Source organism: Eucalyptus grandis, chromosome 8 (genome assembly GCF_016545825.1).
Source record: "Eucalyptus grandis isolate ANBG69807.140 chromosome 8, ASM1654582v1, whole genome shotgun sequence".
Classification (NCBI taxonomy): domain Eukaryota; kingdom Viridiplantae; phylum Streptophyta; class Magnoliopsida; order Myrtales; family Myrtaceae; genus Eucalyptus; species Eucalyptus grandis.
The window spans coordinates 26,846,938-26,860,250 of record NC_052619.1 but is presented as its reverse complement, the minus strand read 5'-3'; the positions used below and the strand labels follow the sequence as shown (position 1 = coordinate 26,860,250).

At 40.2% G+C, this 13,313-nt stretch overlaps 1 protein-coding gene and 1 pseudogene across 1 annotated transcript; one reads left to right on the top strand and one right to left on the bottom strand.

Annotated features, from left to right (window-relative positions):
• Positions 1–2,984: 2,984 nt before the first annotated feature.
• On the top strand, positions 2,985–7,031 carry LOC104441063 (quinone oxidoreductase PIG3). The gene is made up of 6 exons (XM_010054064.3): positions 2,985–3,399; positions 4,568–4,747; positions 5,174–5,255; positions 5,334–5,441; positions 6,005–6,163; positions 6,380–7,031. Exons 1-6 carry the CDS (start codon positions 3,148–3,150, stop codon positions 6,574–6,576), a joined length of 978 nt encoding a protein of 325 aa, XP_010052366.2. The 5' UTR covers positions 2,985–3,147; the 3' UTR covers positions 6,577–7,031.
• A 1,907-nt stretch (positions 7,032–8,938) lies between these two features.
• LOC104441064 lies at positions 8,939–11,629 on the bottom strand (annotated as a pseudogene).
• Between the last annotated feature and the right edge of the window lie 1,684 nt (positions 11,630–13,313).

Genomic DNA, 13,313 nt, shown 5'->3' with positions numbered 1-13,313 from the left:
TTAAATTCTACATCAAGATTGATTTGATTGACTCAATCTAATTAATTGACAATTGTATCTTGAAGACAAGAACTTTCTATACAAAGAAGTTCTACTTATGGAAATCAAGATTTTGTTTGTATGGGCGATCAAAATTAATTTGGGATTCTACTTTTATCACTCAACGGCTACCAAATCTTCTAGATATAGATTTGTCCAATGGGTAGATTGGAAGACGATCCTCAATATATTGTCCAACGGCTAGTTTGGAAGTGGATGAGTATTTAAGGAGATCAAAGATCGATGAACCAGTAAGAGACGAAACGTAGAATTTATAATTCCAAAGTCTAAGCGACTTTCGATCATACACTTGTCTCTTGTGAGCTTAAATGTTTGTAATCGTGAGACAAATACCAAAAGAGTGACTTAGTGAGATAGTGTAATCTACTACTAAGTGTTTACACTCAAAGTTGTAATTTATTGTTGATTGCATAGTGAAATCCAGCTAGAAGGCTGTTAGCGTGGGAGAGTGAACGTAGGCTTGATCTAAATCGAACCATTATAAACCTTGTGTGTTTATTTTCTTTCCTGAACTCTTTTATTTTGTTCGTAATTCTATTTAACTACCAAAGTCTGAACTCACTCAAAATCTGTTGTTCTTCAGACTCAATTTTAAAAGTCTGTTGTTATTCAGACTCAGATTAAAAGTAAAGGTTTTCACTGCATTTTGTAGAATTTGTTTTTACATCTATTCACCTCCCTCTAGCTGTTCATACTAGTACTTTCAGTAATCACCAAGATGATTCATGAGTCATCAATAAAGTTCTTATTTCTTGACTTTGAATTCGAAATAATCGTCGAGCATTCTATAAATTTCTCAACTTTTCTTCAGCGGCAATCGAAATTTTATTTCGAAAATGGTTTAGAATCTTTGCAATTTTATATTTGCATCAGATGTCGGCAAGGGTAGCGGTGCTTCGGCAATGGCATTGCAAGGCTGTCCTCCCGATCGAAGCGACTAGTGGAAATCAAGGCAATCGAGAGTTTGCAGTCGCCATCAAATTGGGTTCCTCTTGCAAGGGCAACTAAGGGTGCGTTTGGTAATATTTCTATACTAAGAAATATATATATATATATTTTTCAGAAATATTTTTTTCTATTTCTGTTCTCAAGAATAGTTTTTGAGCATTTGAACTCGTTTGATAACTATACAAAATTTTTGTTTCTAGAGGAGAAATGCATTTGGTATGACTCGATATATTTTTATGATTTAGAATTTCTTTTAATTTATTAATAATTTTATTACATTTTTTCTTTTTCTTTTTCTTTTTTTCCTTTTCTTCTCCTTCCTCCGGTAGGTCGTCGGCTAGCAACCGGCCAGAGAAGCAAGGTCAGCCTCGGGAGAGGCTTGCCGACCATCGATGAGGTCACCCCGAGCCTCACCGTGATTGGGCGAGGCCGAGCCTCGCCCTAGTTGGGTGAGGCAACCTCTCTTGGCCATCAAATAGGTCGAGCCTTGCCATGGCTGGGCGAGTCTCGACCTCGCTCTACCATTGTAAGGTCAGCCTCCCTCAGCTAAGGTGAGATCAAGCCTTGCCCGACCACCCTCGCTAGATCTAGGAGAGGTCGAGCCTCGCTCAGCCATGGTGAGGCTCTAGTGAGGTCCTCAGGCCTTGTCTGGGCAACCTCGGCTGTTGGCAACCAGCTAAGGGAAAAAGGGAGGAAGAGAAAGAAAAAAAAAAAAAAGGAAAAGAAAAAAAGGAAAAAAAAAACTTGAATCTTGGATCTTGTTTTTGAGTTGTTCTTGGGAACAAAAACATTTTTTTTATTTTTTATTTTTGTTCCAAATTTGTTCCCAAGAACAAAAAACTTACCAAGCGCGTTTCTGTTCTATTTTTACTTCTAGGAACAAAAGAATAGAAACACATGTTCCTGGGAGCATTATCAAACGCACCTTGATTGGTTGTTGCGTAGGAGTTGTGGAGAGACCTGGTTCAAGATCCAGGGCAACAAGGTAAGTCACCACATATGTCATGGCCATCTAAGAACATACAAGCCTTGATCATCGGAATCAAAAGGTCCAAGCTTTTTACCCCAAGTCTAAATTTTCTTTATAATGAAATGGAGAGTTTAGATTTAATCTTAATAAGATTGGGGTGACCTCGAGCACTGTCGTCACTCAACCTCCCTCTCTCTCTTTAAGGCTTATTTTTAGTTTTCATTTTGAATAAAAATGCCTTGAGCAATTGCAATAACACATTCAAGTGACAAGTAATTATTCGTCGGCCGACCATTCATTTTGCCGTGATAGCTTAGGAAACTTTTTGATGTAAGAATTTCAACTTTAAAAACCTACTTCGAAAAAATCTACTCTAAGGCCAAAATGTAAAGGGAACTTCGAAAAAGGGAGCATATTCGAAGTAGGGTGAGCTTGGTATGAGGGTAGAACCCAAAATCTAAGAATTGAACTAGTCGAAACCTATCCAAGTTTTTAAAGTATGTATCATAAGTTTTAGATTCCAAAAATTAGAGAACCTATTTTAGCATGTAGGTTCCAAGTTCTAGGAACCTAAAACTTGGAACAAGTTTTGTGTGTTTTTGGCATATGTTTTCGTGTGATTCCATAATATTCCATGACATTCAATAATGAGTAGGAATCACTAGTCTAAACTTTCATTTTATGATAAAAACTTTTATTTTTTTAATATTCATATATTTCTTGTCTTTAAATGTAAGTTGTGGTAAGTGAATCGTGACAATAAGTGGTGATCATTAAATACAATAATTTACTATAATTGTTAAATTATAATATAGGTAGAATTTGAGTAGGTCTTGAAATTCATTATAGAATAGGTTTTATACTTTAGGATAAACACGGTAGATTTTGAGCTAAAAAAAAAAAATTTGAAGAATCTGTTTCGAAGGGATTCTTGAAATTCTTGCCGAGCAACATGCCGAAAAGAGCAATCGAGAAGTCCAATTTGAGAACCTCGCCAGCAAGGCATGATCGTTCGCGTGCTCCATTTTGCTCCTGCCTTCCTTACACGTAGCGTCGCTACCCGCCGAGCAGCGCCGACCCTTCTGTCCGTTTCCGCGCGGCTCGTCACTGCGCTGCTCCACACCTCCGCTCCCCACTCCCCTCTCGACCCATCTCGCCGGGAACCCACGATGAAGGCCGTCGTGATCACGACCCCCGGCGACCCGGAAGTGCTCCGGCTGCAGGAAGTCGAGGACCCGAAGCTCGAGGACGGCCACGTCCTCGTCAGGGTCGCGGCCACCGCGCTGAACCGGGCCGACACGCTGCAGCGGAGGGGCATGTACCCGCCCCCGAAGGGCGCGAGCGAGTACCCGGGCCTCGAGTGCTCCGGGACGATCGAGGCCGTCGGGAAGGGCGTGTCCCGATGGAAAGTTGGGGATCAGGTGATCTTTTTTGCCTCTTCCTTTCTTTCTTTTTTAAAGCTTTGTTAGCTGGATTTGTGGGTGAAATGAGTTGAATTTCTTGGTGGGTCTTTGTTATAAGGGTCGAATTATGTGATATGGGCGTTGTTGTGTGGATCTCTCTGGGACCTGTTTGTGAACACAATCGCTTTTTCTTCTATTAGATTGAAAGGTTTGACTTTTCACAGTTTGAGGGTGTAGTAATTGAGGAAAGCTGCTTGGTTTAATCACGCCGGGTAGTAATTAGCATCCCCTTTTCTTGGGTTTTTCAGTAGTGTATCCTAGTGCCTCGATCGCGAATTTTGCAGTATATTATTGCTTCTGGATGTGCACTTGGTTTAAAGTAGAATTCTTTGCAATGTTTTCTTGCAATTCGGACGTAAACCACTCGTATTAGGAAGTATGTGTGTGTGGAAGATTTGCCTGTAAGGGAAATGCAGTAGATATGCTGACAGACTACTCTGTAACAATCTGCATGGTTTAAGGTAGTCAAATGTTCTGAGATTGGATGGCCTATGGACAAACCTATCTGATGGCGAACCAATTGTACCATAATCTTCAACATGGTACCTCATGTTTGTTCCTGCTATAAACGATTTCTTTTAATGATCAATAAAATTTCATCAGGAAGGTACCAAGAGGGTGGCAGGGTACCGTCACCTATGTAGAATAGTATGCAAAAATACTGTTTCAGACATTTCCAATTTGCTATATGTAAACAGAACTTTCCTGGCAGATTTTTTGGCTTAGCAGCTTTTTATTGGGAGACATGCACCTAATTTTCTGGTGTTGAGGAGATCATTTAAACCAGTGAAACAATAAGCTTTTGAATTTGGGGTCAAAGTGCCACACCCCATGATTGAGGGATGTTAATTGCAATATCAGCAAGAAACTGCAGCTGGGAACTGTATTTGTATATATTTTGGATCCTAGAATTTAGCAAATGTTCTTAATATCTACCCAGAATATGGGTGGTTACTGAGGAAATCAATATTCCTTGAGGCTGTTTTATGTAGGAACTTTTATAAGCTTGAAGCGTGATGATTTTATATTGTTTTAGTTGTTTGAGGACTGCTGGCTTTTGAGATGTCAAAGGTAATATTAACACGATTACAAGAAAGTGGCAATGCGATAATTTGGTGATGTGCAGGTTTGTGCTCTGCTTGCTGGAGGAGGTTATGCAGAGAAAGTAGCAGTTCCAGCAGGGCAAGTTCTTCCTGTTCCTGCTGGAATTTCGCTTAAGGATGCTGCGAGTTTCCCAGAAGTGGCTTGCACTGTTTGGTCCACTGTCTTCATGATGAGTCACCTCTCTGCAGGGGAAACATTCTTGGTAATGGCTTGAGGCTATGACTGTGGACGTCTTATGTGGTCATGTGATAACTAATGTTTAGTGAAGGTGTTTCATTTTGCTGCTTAGCCTTGGGAAGCAATTAGCTTTAGTACCTGAGTTTTTTCACTTTTTCAGTTGCCCTCTTTTCTCTTGACAATTTTCTAAGATGGATCAATATTGAAATACATAAGTATGGGCAACACTTCAGCAGCCCTTCACTTCGGCATCCAAAGGGCATTTGATAGTGATGCTTGGGAAGGCTAAGCGTAGAATCTTAAGTACAAGTAGAATTCTTTTAATGAGAACAAGCAAATTTCTCATGGGATGGAAAGTAACGTCTCCATTTGCTTAGTTTCATTTGGCTATTATCATCCCAATTTCTTCTACCATTGTTTTCATTCATTAGCATGCTAATGAAAATTACAGATACATGGTGGCTCTAGTGGAATCGGCACATTTGCTATTCAGATAGCAAAATACTATGGTGCTAGGGTATTTGTAACAGCAGGTATCTTCAAACTAATTGAAGCTTCTGCAAACTTGGCCCTTTCAAAACTATAACTTTTGTCGCATCTTCGATTCACAGGAAGTGAAGAAAAGTTAGCTGCTTGCAAGGATCTGGGTGCAGATGTTTGCATCAACTACAAAACAGAGGACTTTGTTGCACGAGTGAAAGAAGAAACTGCAGGAAAAGGTGCATCATGCATATTTTTTGTTCTTGATATCGATCAAAGTCATCAGACATAATGACTTGATTGGGAGTTAAGTGTTCTTTATTCATATGGAAGATGATTGGTATATTATTTTAGAAACAGGAGGGAGCAATTACTAAACCTTTTTTCACATAATCTTGCTACACTTGCTTTCTGCATTTCCTGCAACTTATTATTCATGTTGGCTTTTGTGTGACATTCTCACTCTGTTACAGAGGCAATAAAATGCCTTTTCACGGTGTTATCTGCATCTTATTACTTTGGTTGATTAGAGGGGAAGGTCTGTAGATGTGTAGTTAAGTTAATCCTTTTCGCCCTGAATCACAAGAAGTTGACTGATGTTGTGTCCAAGCATTATGAGGTGATTTTAACTTGGCAAAGCCATGTCTTGACATAGAAATCATTCTTTTAAACACAGATCCAGTCGTTCTGATTGTTGAGGCATATAAGTGAGATTTCACATAAACCATGAAGTTATAGATGAACCGTGCAACGCTATGTTGGTCTGCGAAAGGAATTTATTTCCAAAAATTCATTTTGGCAGGTGTCGATGTGATTCTGGACTGCGTTGGTGCATCCTACTTCCAGAGAAACCTGGATAGCTTGAATTTGGATGGGAGGCTATTCATCATCGGCACTCAGAGTGGAGCAGTGACACAAGTGGATCTGAGAAGTATTCTGGCCAGACGCCTCACTGTGCAAGGTTCGCTCAATGCATTTTGTTGGTTCTTGAGCTTGATGTGGTTGGCAATTGGATATTTGGATTGGTTGAGGATTCTTCTGATACAGTTAGCGCCATAGAAGTCATTACCTTATGGAACTTGGGCACTTCATGCATGTGATTTGAGCAGGTCAAACGGTGATATTGGCAATATTCTTTTTGCAAATTCATTGTAAACTTATGTGTTTGTATATGCAGCGGCGGGCTTGCGTACCAGAAGCCCAGAGAATAAAGATGCGATCGTAGATGAGGTAGAGAAGAAAGTGTGGCCAGCCATCGAGCAAGGCAAAGTGAAGCCTGTGGTTTACAAGTATCTTCCTCTAGCTGAAGCGGCGGAGGGCCACCGGCTCATGGAAAGCAGCAAGCATGTCGGGAAGATTCTACTTGTCACATGAAGTTGTGGACTTGTATTGTCCTGTCCAGTTGAGTTGCGTAAGAGGGCCGCTTGTTTATGTGAATGAGAACAATGCACAGTACCTGTTACAATCAAATGGCAGAGACAACTGAACTAGACTAAATAACTACCTTGTTCTTGCTTTTGCTAAGAGATATAAAAGCCCTTTGGACTTTGGAGGGAAAATGGAAGAAAGCTTAGCAACAAGCCAAGCAAAGGAAATTACTCTTTATGAATTACAACCGTTAACTGCATAGAGTTTAGACGGCCAAAATCTTTAGGACCAGCAGGCACGGTATACATGGAATTTTATTCGTTGGACATAAACAAGGCAAATAAGGAGGGCGTTGAGTTTTTATTTTTGTAAGTTTTCTCGAGCGAGTTATTGAGTTATTGTGAGATAATAACTGTTGATCTGTTTTGGGTGTAATTGGAGGCTGGAAAGTACCCGATTGATTAGGTGATTGTAAACTTTGAATTCTTCGAATTTGTAGGGGATTTCTTGGCGTCTTGTGCACCTCGTAAAATGGGTGTCGACACTTTGATCGAATTATGCAAATTCTATTGTGTTTCTCACTGTTCGTCGTAGGTTTCTCCAATAATTTCTTTTTTGGCATTCAACTCGGATGATAAGATCAGATAGTTTCCTTCTTGTTAATATCTAAATTTTGACTTTTCCATAAAATTAGGAATGGACTTGACCCCTAAACATATATTACATCCCATTATATTTAGGTACTAATAGCATTTAGGACGAACTCGTTTGCATCGCCCATGTTGCAAGGGCAAAACAGATATTGTTAGGATTCTGATATACTTTTCAAAGAAAATTTCACGATAAGCGCGACTTTCAAAATTGGATTTGAAATGTGGAATGAAGGTATTAAGAGAGGAAAGTGGTGATCAAGATCTGATTTGATTCCAAGAAAACTGAATTTGCAAGATCAGGATACGGCCAAAGCGAGTGAAGAGTTTTGAAACCTGGAAGAACCAGTCCTGAAGCAGTGGAGGTAAAAGGAGAATTTTGAACAAAAGAAGAGCTTGAAAGAACAAGAAACTGCAGGATGTATGCAATATACACTGAAGAGAACGGAGGGAGCAACAACCATCGCTGGCCCATTCCTGACGGGGACTCCGTTCTCCAGACGTTTGCTGATTGCTGTCCGCGGCGTTACTTCCATGCAACGCGAATGCAGACCATCACGAGCGCCACCGATGCGGCGGCGGTATTCCCAGTATCATAGTGACTTTCTAACGACCAGCGAGGCCTCCTGCACTGATCCCAGCAGCCTCGGCAACGCTGGGTCTCCCACGACTTCTGCCATCAGCTCCTGCTTTTGAACTCCGGTGGCTTCCACGCTCTGCACATATTGAAACGCCAAAGGACACGGCCATCGGTCAACAGAGGAGACCCTACGAAGAGCGCAACGAGCGCCTGGTCAGAGGGAATGAGCGCTCTCTCTCTCTGTTTCTTTTTTCTAAGTTAATGTGTTTTAGATTCTATTTATGAAGATCTTAGAGTGCCATTTTTGCGGCTTGCAGTCAATTTTATGAATCTAGCAGGAATGCACAGAGAGGAAGGGCCTACGGAGTAGGTAGAGTTGGATTTTTACTTGATAGCTTTTTGTGCCTTTATGTATATGCAAGCACAGCTTATAAAATTTAGGACTAGGAGCTGCCTATTCATCGACTTGCGAGATGCCTGCACATCGCTTTTGTGAAATAACCAAGGGATTAGGAGTTAGCTTCGAATTTGTTGGGCCTGTTTGTTTCGATAAACCTTAAATCCTAAACCGTGTGGCAAAGGTACCCTGAGTAATTGCAATGATTGTATTCATTAATATTATCACACATAAAATTATACACAACCCGATAGAATTTTTTTTTAAAGGGAATATTCTATAATTTGACATGTCATATTCTCTCCTCTCATTCAAAATAGTTTTATTTGCACTGCCTTGTCTTTGATTTTAAGAGGTTATTGTCTTTCTTAGCTTATAGTGTCATTGTTACTACAAAAGATTAAGTGAAACTAAGCTGATAGATGTAGTAAAGGTAAATCAACTTCTCTGACAAAACCAACAGGTCCATTAGATTAGGTTCTCAGCTACTAAAGCAAATATTTGGGAATGCCTAACAAAATTTATGGAATAGAAATTGATTTCTTAACAGAAATCAATTTCTTAATTTCTATTTTATTTGGCTTCTGATTTCTTCTTCAAGTCTATTTTTGGAATGAAATCTATTCCAAAAATAAAAAATCAAATTGTGTTCTAAACGGTTTGCCCACATCTCATTCCAGAGAATAGAGAAACTCGCGTCTTAAGATCACTTATCTCACACGGTTCATGGTTTAGGAAAGATGCAAGAGCTACACTTTTCTATTCACATCCATGCGTCATTCAATTAGAACAGGCTGATCGATGGATCTCAAGGACCTGTTTTTCTTTCACATCTTCCTGGTCAAGCATTGCTTTGATTTCTGCAGAACCGCAATGCCGACAGAAATTACTACACCTGCAGCAGTCCCTTTTCCTTGAAGTATTCGACAGATTGGTCATAGATACTGTCAATGCGGTACTTGTAAGTGAAGCCCTCATTGATTAGTTTCTCCGAAGAGAGAATCAACTTGCCCTTGGACGGGAATCCCCAAAACTGCGTAAGGAAATCGGCTCACAATTATAATGACAACGAGATTGGTCTTTTGAATAACCTGCGCATACAAATGTACCAGAAAGTTGGTAGTGACTTACTCTGTTGGGACTTTGTACCGGGGTATTTTGTTCAGGAACTTTGCGAGTTCTGGAAGACAGGTGTTGGCAGCGCAGCAGATGTATCGTCCAGAAGCAGATTCATTTTCGGCCACAAAAATGTGAGCGCAGCAGGCGTCCTCAACATGCGTGATAAAAATAGAACCCGACAGCATTTGCATGTCTTTCAGGCCATTTATCCAGAACAAGTTTCCTGCAAAAAGAAATATCAGAGGCATTAGGACAAGCACGTTTCTCTTGTGCATTTCTGTGATTAGTTTTGTTCCCGCTCAGGATCAGTTGTGTCCGGTCTCTCAAGTTAATGAACTTATAGTACTGTGGACGGTTGTCGACCTGTTATCAGCGACATTGCAAGACAGACGCTGCTGGGGACATCCTGCGTGAGAGAACGGCCAGCCAGGAGGGTTGGGATGACAGTTATAAGGTCCACATCGTTTTCCTCCGCAAATCTCCACGCTGCTTTCTCCGCCAGCATCTTGGAAGCGGGGTACCCCTTAAAATAGTGAAATTGGAAAACCCATCATTTTCGTATTGACTTCTTTACCAGCTCAAAAGTCAAATCGAACACCCCATGGCCAACTGATTTTGCCCAGTCAGGCGGCTTCACAGAGGTCAGGAACTCAACGTCAGTCCAGTTTTTCTCGTCCATGACCAAACCCGTCCCCTGAAGATTGTTGATCGAAACTGCAGCTGTTGATGAAGTCCACACGAGTCGTTTCACTGCCTTCGCCCTGGCGCAAGCTCTGATAACATTCAGGACACCCTGCATGGCTGGCTTGATTATGTCATTCTGTAAAATTAGAGCAGAAGCGGTTTCAAAACCCAGTAAAATGTATCATCGAAAATTACTGTAAATGTAAGGACCGGTCTCCGCTATATACATATTGTTCGCTTTGAACACTAAGTCCTTATTTAGCCAAATTCCCTCCTAAGCGATGTGGAATAGGAGACATGTACTTAATCTTGCCCGCGTACTACCGAGGCGATCTTAGTTGGTCCCTCTGTAGTATCCCTCTGTACCGCCCAAGACGCTGGGGGAGTCAGCTTTGATATCACCTGTAAGGACCCAGGTCTCCACTGTACATATTGTCCGCTTTAAACACTAAGTTCTCACAGTTTTGTTCTTCTCGGACAGCCCATACTACCCAAAAAAACACATGTATATAGTTTAGAGGAACCCAACCTTATAAACTAGGCTAGGACTTTCCCTAAGTGATGTGGGATAGGAGACATGCACTTAGTCTCGCCCGTGTACTGCCGATGTGATCTTAGTCCGTCTTTCTGTACAGCCCCAGGTCTGGGTCGTCACAGTAAGCTCCCAAGTGATGCACTCATTACATACCTCAGGGTCTTTAGAGGCTGGGGTCGCGACATGGAAGACAAAGACACAGCCGGCTATAGGAGCATCGAAGCTCGATTCATCGGTGAGATCTGCCCTGAAAATCTTGAGGACACCCAACTGCTGGAGCTCATTGAGATGGGATACCCTCTTTTGATTATTTGCACCAATGTAAAATAGCAAATCAACAAACAGTTCCAACTTCAGTGCCCTATCCATTAGTTCTGCAGCTTCCACACAATCAAGCCATGCCATGTTGCTGGAGTATGAGAATACTTCCGTAGTCTGTGAGCACTACCAAATTACTAAAATGCGATCTAAAAAGTCAGAACTATGTCGTGGCCAATTTTATTGCGTGTGCCACTCTCGTGAGCCGTTCTCATTGATCACGTGAAACATACACTATAGTAATGGCAAACTGACGACCTGAATCCTGCTGTTCAGATTAAGCTAAATGGAAGAACTTGGTTTCATCTACTGGTGAATTGGCAAAAGTTTGAGCACTGGAAGTGAAATGAAATTTTGCGTTCTTTTGGAGGGTAAATTGGCTTTTTTCTCAAACAAATGGGGGTCCAACTGCAAGGAACTAATCAGCAATCAATGAAGGAATATGCTATCAAAACAGAGCATTCACGTGTACCGACAGACCAAGCAGATGGAGGAAATACTTGATCTTTACATGTTTTTTAGAAGAAAAAGGTAAAAGGGAGACCAACCTGGGTCCCTAACAGTTGTATTCACAGCATAACCCTTCTCAAGCAAAAGCTTGATCAGCACAGAAGCCACAAAACCAGTCCCTCCAATAACACATGCCTTCTTGTTCCCTCCAATCTCTGCAGCCATCTCTCTCGCAGCGGGTAGTCGGCAATTGAATTCTTGAGAGGAAGAAAGAGACGGTGCGAATCACGCACCAGGGAGACAATTACTGAGCAGTAGAAATAGCAAAGATTTTTGAGAGGATTCTTTGCCTTTTTGAGGTGATGGAATTTAAAGTGCATCAAGATAGTCTTGTCTATTTTTGGGGGAAAGAGTATCTAAGAGTATCTAAAAGTTCCTTTTCTTTTTTTTTGTTCCAGTATCCATAAGTTCACTTCTTTGTGAATAACGTACTCTTTAAGGCTTAAAACAAGAATGTAATAATGAAAGCCACAACTCAGCACACCCTCACTTTCCTTCATCTAATGCGCAAAAGGAGGCAACTAGGAATATAATTGTAAAGTACTCACCAAGTGAACCTAATATGCTATTTCAAATTTGAAAATATGAATACCTGATCTATTTTAAAATTTTGAACACAAATTCTGTAAAATTGGGAAGATTAGGTTATAAGAAACATGAGACATTTTATAAATCAACTTCTAACCATCTTACTAACTTTTAAATAACGATTTTATAGATTAGTTAGGCATAAATCATAAATTAATCTGACGAAAGTTTATGAATTTTCATGAAAATCTTTTAAAAAGAAAATTCTTTATTTCCCCTTTTTGATCCATTTATATTTGTCTTCTTTATTGCTTTCTGCAGAATATATTGGGAAAGATTTTGGGATTATTATGACTCTAATGGCTCAAATTTGTATGACTAAGTTTCTGAACTGACGGAGATTCTTTTTTTTTTTTTTTTGTTCAGCCAATAATGTCTTTTGCTGGGATGACCATTTTAAGCATCAAAATGTGAACATAAAACTAGCTGCATATTCCTTGCATTATCGGAATTTCTTCTCCCATCCTTATTTTGTTGATCCTTTTATTTCGTAACTCGTTGTATGTAGTCACCTCTGCAAGAGAGTACTTTCCCCTTCTTCATCTGAATCATTTTATTAATTCCACTGGCAGCCTCCACTACCGGCATATCGAATTAGATCAAATTGGACATCAAGCAGACGATAAGCTAGAAGTCGAGCTTCTTCTGTGCATGATGGATTCATCTAAGCTGTGGGAAAACTAGGAAGGCTGAAAAGGCGGTCATACATATCAAATCCAGTTGGGAGTCTTCTAGGCGACTCGTACTAAAGCTCAAAGCAAGTGAGGCACTAAAATAAGGGAAGTGATTCTGAACAGGAAAGTTTCAAACATAAGGAAATGATTCTGAACAGAAAATCTAAAACACAAGAAATGATTTTGAGCAGGAAAGTCTGACATAAGGAAATAATTGTGAACAGAAAGTTTGAAACACAATAAGTGATTCTGGACGGGAAAGTCTGAAAGATAAGGAAATGATTCTGAGTAGAAAGTCTAAAACACAAGAAATGATCCTGAATGGGAAAGTCCGTAACATGAGGAAATGATTATGAACAGAAAGTTTGAAACACAAGAATTGATTCTGAACGGGAAAGTCTGAAACACAAGGAAATGATTTTGAATAGAAAGTCTAAAACACAAGTAATTCTTAATAGGAACGCCTGTTCATAAGGAAATGGTTCTAATTGGGAAAATTTGAACATAAGAAAATGGTTCTGTTAAGGTGGATTTGAACATAAGAAAATGATATTTAGATTCGGGTGAGTGAATATACTCAATGGGCAAATCAGACTTAGGGAGGTTCCAACTCAAAAAGCAAGTCAAACTTAGAGAGTATATCTGACTCAAGAGCAAATCAGATTCAAAAAGCATCAGACATAGAAGC